We start from the raw sequence: 12,327 nt of genomic DNA, 5'->3' as shown, positions 1-12,327 counted from the left end.
CATGTATCAAATTCGCTGCCAGTGACATGGCTCCTACCTGAAACCATCCTTTAAACATGCAGCAAATATCAAAAACATCAATTCTCTTCTCTTGTGGACAAGGGATCTGAAGTTGGACAAGAATGGTTCAAGACCTGGACAAAACCAGGTCACCTGAGCTTGACCTCTGGTGTTCTGCTTTCCCAGGGTTAAGACTGGAAAAACCTCCACCAGAATCAAAGCATCTAAGGAAGGTCTGAGATGAAAAGGAATTGGGGTTTGCAAGGCTGCTGCCAAAATCCCCACAGCATGTGGGGGAGGCCTTGGTAATCTCCTTGTTGTATGTGCTCTGCGTGGAGTTCTCGATTCTGACTAGAATTAATTCTGCTTAGGTAAACAGAGGATGATGGGATCAGTACCCCACAGGGAGTAACAAAAGCCAGGATTTAATTCAAGGAAGTACAAATGCTCAGTTTATACAAAACAGCATCTCCTTTACTTGGAAGATGCCAGGTGAAGTTTCGTAGCCTTCTTCCCCCCACCCCTTTTATGGAAATGCCAGTACATTTGGTTCTCTTGCCTGTGACAGAATTCAGAGGGACTTTCTCTGTTAGATTTCAGAATTCTCACTACTGTTCTTAACTAGAGACCAGTGGGCATCTTTGAGATGGCATTCAGATTAAATAAGAAGTTTTGGATGGATCCTTTGAGCCGACAAAATATACGTACACAGAAATATTGCCTACTTTTCTATTTCCATATTACTGTTGAAGATACCAGGTCCATAAAACTATTTTTATCATGTATCTTTCCATGCCGACTGAATTATTATGGTTATTGCTCTTTGGGGGAAGGGGGCACTCAGTGACATTTTGTGCAACCATTCTGATGCCATCACAGAGACATGTTAAAAGTCCTACCTCCCATCAGTTACAGAGACGAGCACGTCAAGAGAGGACATCTCAAAGTTCCATTCACTGGCTCTTTCTTGGGTTGGGCAAAAGATGAGCTAAGGAATGGCCTGTGTTTGAGCAAACCATGCGACAAATGCAGATGGCTTTCCCAGGACACGTAAGAACCTTGGCCCATTTTTAAAGCAACCGAGCATTCAACGGGAAGAACCCCAACCCTGTTTTTATACTGTACTCTACTCCTCCAGTTCTGCTGGACCCTCTCTAGTTTGCCCAGGGACTTACCTGGAAGTTCTCCTATTTCAACATATCAGGTGCTCACTTTGCCATTTTTAGGGCTTTAGCAGATGGATGCTAAAGCGAGCAAGGCATGAAAGCTTGGTAAAGCCACACCTCCAAGACCCTGCCACGTGGGCTCCACCACAGCCAGGCTAGAGGCTGAGCCTTTTGAGGGCCCCTTACCTGGGACACTGTGATGCCACACTTCTTGGCTAACTCCTCTTTGGCTTCCTCACTGGGGTAAGGGTTGCTGAGATGGGAATAGAAATATTCATTCAGGATTTCCGTTGCTTGCTTGTTGAAATTCCGTCTCTTCCGCCTTCACGAACAGAAAGGAAAGAAGGACAAAAAAGTTCACACCGAGTGCACAGAAAAAGGGAGAGACGAGGATCTCCTTCTGGGAAAAGGCAAATTTTGGAGCGAAACGTGGAATTAGGGGAAATCTGCACAAAGGGGCTGGGTGCCAAAACCGCCGCGGAAGGCATTTGTTAAATGCTTCGTGGTGCCTCACGGGGGCACCGAGCAGAGAATCAGTCGCCAATATTTGTACAGAGGGGTGAGGACCATAGAGTTGTACAACTCAACCACCTTGATACTGAATCCTGGACCAACTGAATGCCCGCTGGGGGGCTGGGATGCCTCTCCAAGCCTCAGCTTCTTCAGCTGAGAGCGAAAGCAGTCACACTGGCCTCGCAGGGTGACCAGAACAGGAAAATGAGGCCACACATGGAAAGGGCTCTGCACGGTGCCTGGTACATGGTGAATGCCCGGTGATGGTGTTTCTTCCTAGCAGGCTCCAGGCACTGGATCTTCCCACTCATCAACTCAAATTACTCACTCTACACGTCTAGCGAGATAGGTACGGGTCTTCCCATTTACCAAAGTTCACTCAGCCGGTAGGTTATAGAGCCAAGACCTCCATTCGGGTCTGCCTGACTATACAACCCAGCCCTCTTTCTTATACACAAATCGCCTCCTGCTGATTACACAGAGACTCTATAGCCGTAAGTTAAAAATAAGCGAGCATTTCCCCTTTCTTCCATTCCCAGGTAAATGCATACAATGTTCTGTAAAGGCATCTGGGGAAGAGGGTGTGGAAGAAACTAGAATCACCCCCCTGGACTGCTTGACCTCCCTCAGAAGGAGAGAAATCACACCAAGACCAGCTGCTAAATGGTAAAACAAAAGCCCGCAGAAATCCGCTTAATACACAGGTTGCTGAAAGGGAGAGAACCACTTTTGGAACCAAAGTGTTTTTCTGTCTTTAAGAAAAAAGTGCTAATTGAACTACTTTAAAGTGAGAATCGCTTTACTGCCTCCTCACAGCTCTGGCCTGTGGGCAGCTGGGGAGCTGTCTGGGGACGCCCCGCTCACAGCAGAGGCTGGCTGGCCCTCCTCGAGGCGGTGGGGACCCCATCGTTAAATGAGCTCTGTTAGCACTCTGCCTTTCTTGCTTTTATCAAAAGCTCTTCCTTATGGAAGAGATTTCCAGAACATCCTTGGTTATGCCAGGATACAGGAGTTCCCGATTTAGCCCAACAGAAAACACCGATCGCCTTGCTAGACAGGAAATTCAGCTAATATTGTATTTTCAGGGTCCCACTTGGATTAATTAACACAATAAAGTGCCTGATTTTACCGGATGAACACCATCTGTCCACAGGTATTAACCACATCTGTCCAGACTATGCCAAGCCCGAGTCACTTTCCCAAATCACGCTGAGTTTCTGGGTCACCCAGCATCAGAAATTGGGCAGAACGGATTAAAAAAGCCCAACTCGAAAAACAGGCATTTGTTAAAAGTCCTTGCCTGCTGGGAATTTGAGGAAAGTAGCCAAGTGGCTAACAAGGGCTCTGGGCCAGGCTTTCGGTAACCTCTGGCTTCTTCCCTGCCTAAAGAAAACAGTTGTCTTAGGCCTGGGGAACTGGACCCTGAAGGCTCCCCTAATTGGGAGAACCTTGGTTCATTCATTCAGCTGTCTGCATTAGCATCACACTGTATTTTTTGGGAGTCTTCCAACTGAGCTCAAAGGAAACCTCTCTGGAATGAGCTGGTGGGTGTGGGGCTGGTACAGACAGCTGTTCCCGACTCTCTTCTCATTGTGATGTGCAACCTTCCCTAGGCGGTCTCATCTACTCTGATGGGCTCGCTTATCACCTCTCTCCGTGACGGTCTCTGCTGAGGGCCTTGGCAATCCCAAGATCAGGACTTTGCAGAATTTCAAGAAACCTAGTGAAAAGAATATACTTCTGATGATACGCTTATTTGAGCGACCCCCCTGGCTTTGGCCTGAAGTGTGATTGGCTTGGTAGGTTAACGTTTGAGACTCTGGGTCTTGGGAGGTGGGGATCTAGGCTGTTAATGTAAGAAATGTGGGGGTTGATGAAATAGCATTGGATACATGTGGCGCTTTAGGAATGGAAACGGAGGATCACTGCCCATCTCCCATCGCACAGCCTAGACACTCCGCGTCTCCAAAACCAGCATCGCACCGCACCCAAATCAGCTCCGTTTTCTCCATTACCCACATCCCCATAGCCACGGTTCGGTGTGTCTAAATTTATTCATCCGCTCATTCAAATACCTGAGTACCTCACAGCTGCCAGAACCTGGGAGTGACTGACTCAGCCTCTCCTGCTGTCTTACCTTCGTCCGATGACGGGCCCGAAAGCAAGTTCTGCCAGGTCTAGTCCTTCAAACCCAACTCTTCTGTTCCAGCCTATTGTCACTCTAGTTCTGAAATGGGTTTCGATAGGCCACTGTCTGATCATGTCACTAATCACAGCAATCACAATCACAATAATGATAATAAAATAATAATAATAAGGAATCTATAACGCAGTGATCCTTAGTATACTCTAGCTGAATCACTGTGTGAATACGATATTCCGGACGCTATACTAAGGTTTTTGTTTTCTTATTCCCTTGTTTATTCCTGTGTATAGGGTTATCCCCACTTTATAGACAGGAGTCCTAGGGAGGACAGGGTTACAAAGGTAGCCAGACTTGGAATCCACGCCATGCAGTTTGGGAACTTACGCTGTCGGTGACTATACTCCGTCCTTAAACAGCTCTGAAGGTTTCTGCTGCTTACCAGGACAAATTTTGAAATCTTCACGGGTATAGTTTAGGGTTTTGCAGCGGACCCAGCCTATCCCTGGTGCCTCATTTCCCCCATCCCTCAACATGCTCTGCGTAGTTTTGTCCAGCCACATCATTGCTTCTCCATTCCCCAAAGACACTCGTGACTTCCATGCTCCTGACCTCGTCATACCACCCTGTGCACTCCTCTCCTACAGCATTTGCCACAAGCTCACATACGTCTCCCCAGCTAGACAGCAAAGTCCTCAAGGGCAGGAGCCATGTGTCACTCATCCTTGAAACCCTAGTGCCCTCACACACGGGAAGCGCTCCAGTAAGTATTGCTTGTCAAAGTTGGATCACACGGTTTCATTCTGCTCAACGGGGGGTGGAGGCTATTTGGCAAACACCACGCCAGCTCTGGGATGCCCCGTCCTGCATTCCGTCTCCCCTTCCGGTGCAGCCAGGAGGTAAGTACGTGTAAGATGCGGTTTTAAGTTCACTGGTAGACGAGTGTTGGTTTGTCCCACAAGATTATGAGCTCCTTGAAGGTGGGACCCACATTTATATATGTTTTTCTCCCCCCCCCCCTTAGTTATTCCAGTGGCTGCTACAGCTTCTGGCAGAGACTAAAACTCAATGAGATACACAAATCCAAACACAGGCCAGTCTGCCCAGACCTTACTGGATGTCCTTCCCTCCTGTCGTCTTCCGCTTTACTAACTAATTTTTATGGCATCCCTCTCTCGGGGTGAAATGCAGAGGTGTTCTTCTGATATCTGATTATCTTCTTAGTGTCGTCTCCAGCAAAATGTTACCAAACAGAAGTTACAATTATTGCTTGAAAACCATCAAGAGTGTTCCCAAGTTCTCTCTCTTTCAACTGAGAAAACCGTGCTTATGATGCTGACAATAACTTTACCAAGTTTGATAGCACAGTGTTCGGTACATACCAGGAGAGAATAAATGTAGAATGAATGAGTGAATGAATGAATGAGTTCTTCTGGCACTATTAAGTCAATGGAAGGAAGAGAAAAAGGATAGGATGTGAATGGACACAGCTGGACCAAGCGCTCAGCTGAAGGGTATGGATGATAGAGTTCTAGAAAGGCGTAAGAGTCCAGCCTGGCATCCACGCCCTCCCCCGAGTGTGGCCGTGATGATAAAAAGGTATCATCCTCTGTTCAGGGAGATGATGTTAAAGCCTTAAAATAGTGAGATTCTCTTGCTGATTTCCGGGAAGAAAGCAAGCAGCCAAGATGAGAGCTGGCCATGGAGAGAGTGGTTCGTGGGAGCTGGGACCTAGGTCCCACAACCACAAGGCACTGAATGCTGCCCACGGCGGGAATAAGACTGGAAGAGGAACTGTGTCTCCGATGAGGTCATGGCCTCAGCTGACACCCAGATTACAGCTTTGTGAGACTAAGTTAAATTATCCCCAGACACCTAAACAACAGAAGCTGTGTTGTAATAATGTGTTGTTTGAGGCTGCTAGATTTGAGTAATCCGTTAGGTGGTCATGAAAAACTAAGACAAGGAGTGTTACATAGCAAAGCAGGACCCTTCGATTCTACATACCTGTTACATTACAAAGACTAATCCTATTACTAAGTCAAAGTCCCCTTGTATTTCGTCTGTCTTCCATCGAATCTTTCAGGGATGAAGCCCTGGCCGTCACACGCATGTGAATATCTGTCTGTCTTTCTCACCAAGGTTTGTCAAGTTAGCTCCCCAATTACAGCACAGGAAGCAAGCAAGGAAATGAACTACCCCAATCAAAAGGTCCACACTTATTTTTGAGTGAGAAAGCCATTTTGCTCAGCCATGGGCTGCCATTTGGAGTTATATTCTTTCACTGATACCAAATATATCCTCAAAATCAATGCTAGTAACAATGACAATAGCTGAGTTGTTTTCATTTTGAAGCTTGGCTCAGAGGCAAGGATTCAAAGGTTGCAGCCAAAGCAGGAGAGAGACCCTCTGTTAAGTGACTGTCCTTCAGATGCCAACGGGAACCATGTAGGCAAAAGCTGGTGGAAACGACAGCAACTGTGTACAAAGCTCGCCTCGTTTGGGGTCTGACCTCCAACTGCACACAGCCCAATTCCTGCGAGAAGAAATCCAACAAGACAATGATTCTGCGCCTCCCTTCTCCCCGGGGTCTCTCTGCAAAAAAAATCCAGTCTGGGCCCAACTTTTCTCTTTTTCAGGAACTGCCAACACACATACCAACTCCAGAATTTTAACCAGGGGAGTTTCCATGGGGATGGAAACAAGCCACGCAGAGTGGCAGTGGCTGTAGCACGGGCAGGGGACCGACCCAGACAGAGGTCACCAGTCACCTGCACTCCACACTGTGTGCAACAGTCTGCTTTAAAGAAGCCGGGCTGGCAGCAGCCACGAGGCCAGGGAGATCGACGCACAGGGGCCCCGCTTCAGGGCGACGCTGCCTCCCCCCTCCAGAGTCTTCCCCAGCTGGGAAAAGCTGTCTGTATTTTCACTCTGTCCTGACTTAACCCTCTGGCATTCTGGGGGCCCAGGGATACATTTTGCTGGCTGGCAGTCTCATTTCATGCTCTGTGCGACCCAAAACACACCGAAAGAAAGGGAGTTTAGGAGATGCCAGGAGTTTTAGAGAGGTCTGTGGATTGCAAAGACCACAACTGTGAACAGAGAGAGAGATACAGGTGAGAGAGCTGACTAAGGCACGACGGTGGCAGCGAAAAAATTCTACCAGGAGCAGTGAGTCTTTCTGTCTCACTGAAAAGGTTCAAAACTATAAACGATGACATGGCACACTCCCCCGACATACCTAGAGCTTTAATAACTAAAATCATAGATGGGGATGATTTTTAGGGATCGAAGTAATGAACGATGAAAGCCGCATTTGTAGAGGTTGGCTAATCTAAGGGGGAGCGTGAGTCGCCAGGGGCGCCCACACTCTGAAAACGTGGCCGCTGGAACGATGATCAAAATACTCCTCCGGAGTAAATGAAAGATAGGATTATCACCAGCTTGCAGGCCGCGAAACAGAAGTTAAAGGAAATCAGAGAGAGATGCATAAACCCACTGGTCGAGAGAGTAAAGGACCAAGAAATGATTGCTTGCTCTCTGTTCTGTTTTTTATCTTTTTTTTAAAGGACCTTTCCATCCAGGGTTTCTTCACTGGAATTCTGTGAACTCACACGTGAGGTCAGGAGTAGCACTGACAGATGGAACACATCAAACCTTGATTGAAAATCTGGCGCATTATAAGACCAGCCCCTGCTCCTCTGGGCCCATGGACCATGGCCCCAGTCATCTCCGTCCTCCTAAAACTTAGCCCGGAGTGCCGCACATGGCAATTCGCTTCCAAATATTTGCTGAGCTGAACTGAGTGCGCGCCCTGCCTGTATATACGGTGGAAGAGATCTCGCTCTCAAACCGCACTGTCCTGCTGGGGGACGCGCGTCACTGCAGCGTTCAGGAAGACCGCGAGGGGCCCAGAGCTACGACACGGCGGTACCGAGTGCTATGAAAACAAACGTGCAGCTTTTGCCCTCACCCAGCTTGGTCATCCCCGCCGCGCACTCAGAGGGAGCCGCGGTGGTGACGGCAAGCATCCGTCCCCATCACACGTGCTCCCGGAGCTGTCTGAAACCAACGGCTAATCCGGTCTTGCAGCCTCCCGCTCCCGACCCAAGAGACTTCCACAGGCTGCCGTTTGGCGTGGCCTTTCATCCGATGAAAATGGAGCCTGTGGACAGGGCCCGCTGTGGGTCCCAACCCCAGATCCGGGATGCCCTCCCCACCCCCTGCCCCGCCCCGCCCGCCCCACCCCGCCCCTGCCAGCGGACAGGCGGCCCCGTTGGCGACTCACCGCGCGTCCAGAAACCGGGAGCGCAGGATCATGACGGCCTCGCACGTGCTCTGCTTAAGCTGCATCTGGATGGAGCTGAATTTGCGGTGGATGATGCTGACCATACGCTCGATCTCCTTGGGGGAGATGGGCCTGGTCCGGCTCTGCTCCCGCAGCAGGTTCATCACGTGGGTGGTAAACTCGTTGCACGCCTGGAACAGCAGGACAACAAACAGGGGCCGTGTGGAGGGTCCGGGCCGGACGGAAGGCTGGGTGGGCTTTTCTGGACACTGGCACAAGGGAAAAGCCAACTCACCCCACACAAGTTCGTGGGGTGTTGTCACGCCAGAGGGATGAAGTAAATGGTTGCTTAGAAATACCTTGCATCCTGTTTGAATTTAACTTTTGGCCACCATGGACATTTTTTTTCTTTTAAGGGAAAAAAAAGAATTCCTGTTTTTCATGATTTACTGTAGTTGAAAGGTGAGAACACAAATCCTAGTATAAAACGCACCCCACAGCCCGGGGCACCTGGGTGGCTCAGTCAGTTAAGCGTCCGACTTCAGCTCAGGTCCTGATCTCGTGGCTTGTGGGTTCGAGCCCCGTGTCGGGCTCTGTGCTGACAGCTCGGAGCCTGGAGCCTGCTTCAGATTCTGTGTCTCCTCCTCTCTCTGCCCCTCCCATGCTCGTGCTCTGTCTCTCAGTAATAAATAAATGCTAAAAAATTTTTTTAAGAAAATGCACCCTACAGCCCTTCACCCCAATGTTAACAGCCAGAGACAGTTGGGGGGCCAAATACCACATAAACTTCTGCCTTGCTCATTATCTCTGATATATTAGAACTTCCAAATGTTTGATTTTCGGATACATCAACAGCCAAAGAATGGAATCGTGGAATTAAAAGCTAGCCTTCCCGGGAGATTTTGTATCAACCTATTTCTCCTTTTAGTTTTATTATGAGAATTGCCTCCTCTGCCGGCCTTCGGAAGACCCACTAAAGCCACGACACAAAAGGGATCTGTCCTCAGAGGCCTTGTAGAAATAGCATCAACACATGATGTCGAGGATTCAGAAGCCATCTCTGCAGAAAGGAAAGCTCTCAGGTTAGACTAACGTACCATCAGCTCTGGAAGGGAAGTTAAAGATCATATTTCCCACCTTCTTATTTTACAGTTGGGAAAACTGTGGCTCAGAGAGAGGAAGGGCCTTTTCTGAAGGCACATGGCAAAAAAGGACCAGCTGAGTCAGGACCCTTAACACTTCCTATTCCAGGCCGGGGACTTCCGTCCAAACTTGCTCCTCTGAACATCACTACCCTCCCTGTGGTTACTATTTCTTAACATCTGAAGTGTGGTTTCCTTAGCTGAGCGTTCAATAAAATATCTATGCACAGGTTAACTCACAGCAACGTTATAAAACTGTATTCGATTCGTAACGAAAAAGGCAAGACGATCGTTGGACAGCTGAAGAACCAAGGACTCAAAGGGCTCCAACTTAATATCAATAACAGAAACACAACCATTCGTGAGAACACTGCACGGCCCCTGTTTTTCCAGCGCAAAGCCTTTCACATCTGTCAAGAATGCAGTGACAACAACCCACTCGCTGTTCGTTTCTCTAAGAAATCCTTTGAGGTTGGTTGGCCAAAGATACCTGGGGAGCCGACTGGGCAACGTCTACACTGGAGACTGGGAGATCTGGTCTTTGACCCCGCCTCCCTAAGTGTCTGGGCAAAGCCTATCACTACTCCGTGTGCCTTGTTTTACGCATCTGAGGGTGTAGGTTTAATCACTGCAAACCTGTAGCAAGGCTAGCAGCAACTACGGACCTGTACAGTGACCTGTGGACGGACTGAACCGTGCTCGCAAACACAGGGGAGCACGCGAGAAGGGCCTGGATGGCCTGCGCTCAGATCCTGCCTCTGGGACTCACTTAGCTGTGGGACCTTGGAAAGTTGTCTAATCTCTCTGTGACTCGTCTTCCTTATTTGTGAGTTGGGGGTGGCAGCACCCACCTCAAAGGGGATGGTAAGGGTCAGATGACTTACTAGGTGTGTGTCTGGCTGCAGAAGGATGTGTCCGGGTGCCAGTTTCCCTCTTGGTAAAAATAAACAGGGTGATAAACACCTGCTTTCTACTCTGCAGGCAAATGCTGAAGATAAATCCGTAGATCAGGTCCACGTAGCATTTTGCTCTCCACTAAGAAAATTACTATATAAACCCAAGATCTGTATGATAAGCTTCCTCCCTGCCCACCCAGCCCCCAGTTGTAAACAAAGGGAAGGACAGAAAACCTGGCATCCACTTGGCTGGATTCGATGAGGCCACGGGGTGGGGAGTGCCGGGTTAGGCACACAGCAAGCATCCCGACCGGCTTTGTGGGCAAACCCTGCCCCTCGCTGGCCTGCAGCCTCCTGACCTCGTGGGGGCTCAAAGGGAGGAGGGGCCGGATGTGGGGAGGCATTGGCAAGGGCACTCGCTCTCCGCTGGGAAGCCGCAGTGCTGGGCTCACAATAATGCGCTTCATTACAGGGACTAAAAATACTCACAATATCTGACGTTTATTCAAGGCATTTCATCCTGGGGCCCTTTCTGCTCTGCCATAAACAGACAGTGGGGTCTTTTCACCCACTGCTGAGGTGGAACGAGGCAGCTGCTCGGGAACACACACTAAAGAGCAGAGGCGAGGTCCAAGTCCATGTGAGACGGACAGAGCATAACGATCTGGGGTTTTCCCAGGACCTTCACTACCCATGAGTCCTCCTCAGATCCCGCCAGCTTCCACCTTGGGAAGCTGGGCTGCCTCTGTTAGGTCAGGTGTTCTCGAAGCGCCAGCAATGGGGAGAGCTGGGGTTACAGCTCGCTAACTACACAGAACCCTCGGAGGCTGAAAGTTTCTGTGACGGGGCTGACTTCCACTGTGGACAGTCATAAAGGCAGTCACTTTCAGGAGGTGCCATTCCGGGTGCCCCAGAGACCCCGAGGATTTCGAAGGGACCCTTCCGAGGTTCCAGGGCAACGGCGTTTCTGGGAGCCGCAGACTAAAGACGAGCCCCCGCCTCGAACATTCTGCTCAATGGGCCAGAGTTTTAAGTTTCTGTCCTGCACTCTGTTGAGCCCGCCTTCTTCCCTCACTCCTTCAAAGTGGATTTGGTGCCAATCTCGGCAGAGAATATAACTAGGATTTAGGGTCCTCTTAGCTGTGAACCTGCCAACACAGCCCAGTTCAGCCTTACAGATTCAGCCCCATCCACGCCCCAGCAGCATTATGTACGAAAGCTGGAGAACCCTGGAGAGCTCCAAGACCCATCACTTAAAAAAAATGTATCAGCTGGAATAAAATTCAGCTTTCTGACATCATGGTGTTGTCTATTAGAATGCATCAGTTCTTATATACCTTAGCTACCTACATGATCTGCTGAAAAAGCATTTTACCAACACCATTTGCTGAATAAAATAATTTCTTTCCTTTCTGTCTAATAAACATCTCTAGAAGCTTTCTTTATGGAATAACCTCAGGGTGAATCAAAGGCTGATTCAGGTAGGGGGTTGTTTTTGTTTTAAGGGATGGGGTTGAGGAGGGCGATGATACCTAATTAGCAGAAAGCTAATTGATCGTCTGGTCATCTATCACCACCATGCTAAAAACAAAACCAATAAAAACAACAGAGTCAGCTATTAATAGCCAATTTGGCAACTCTACCCACGTACTACTAAAGTAAAGAATGACATTTTTATTTTCCTGAAGTTACCTGATTTTAAAAAAAGCTCCCACAAGAAATGGTCACAGAAAAGTGGAGAAGATACATCTCCCCGACATATGAGTGAGGAGTTTAATGCCATAATTTCCCTACAATCTGTTATTTACTATAATTAACAATATAACTAGTATTAATAAATTACTAAACACCCAAAGTGTGTTAAGTAGGATTCAGTTTTTGCCCAGAAACTAAGGAAATGATTTGTTAGTTTTTTTAAGAATAAGAAATACAGATGATCACCACCCTACTTGTATAATTTGTCCTGTACCGATGGGAGTTTTTCTGAGTTTCTGCCTTCCCACATCTTTATTATTTAAAATAGGCAGATATCCAGGAGCATATTAGCCCTGGCCTCTCTTAGGTACCAGTAATCTAGTCCATGGAAGTAACACAGGACAAGCTGACTCCCTCCCTGTCTCCACAAGTCCACACTCTCTCCATACTGAGTGCAGTCAGGTGGTGTTCTTATAAGAGCCCA

At 48.5% G+C, this 12,327-nt stretch overlaps 1 protein-coding gene across 9 annotated transcripts in view; it reads right to left on the bottom strand.

The window, feature by feature from the left end:
• The window catches only part of PBX1 (PBX homeobox 1), a 327,302-nt gene that overhangs the window by 75,021 nt on the left and 239,954 nt on the right, over window positions 1–12,327 (bottom strand). For all 9 annotated transcript variants that reach the window (XM_053208802.1, XM_053208806.1, XM_053208805.1 and 6 more), the window contains 2 exons: window positions 8,111–8,301; window positions 1,353–1,488 (listed from right to left, as the gene is read on the bottom strand). In XM_053208802.1, coding sequence (XP_053064777.1) covers window positions 1,353–1,488; window positions 8,111–8,301 — 327 coding nt within the window. The remainder of the gene's footprint in view (window positions 1–1,352; window positions 1,489–8,110; window positions 8,302–12,327) is intronic.

This window comes from Acinonyx jubatus, chromosome E4, assembly GCF_027475565.1.
Source record: "Acinonyx jubatus isolate Ajub_Pintada_27869175 chromosome E4, VMU_Ajub_asm_v1.0, whole genome shotgun sequence".
Classification (NCBI taxonomy): domain Eukaryota; kingdom Metazoa; phylum Chordata; class Mammalia; order Carnivora; family Felidae; genus Acinonyx; species Acinonyx jubatus.
The sequence above is the reverse complement of the archived record's forward strand: the minus strand, read 5'-3'. Positions and strand labels throughout refer to the sequence as shown.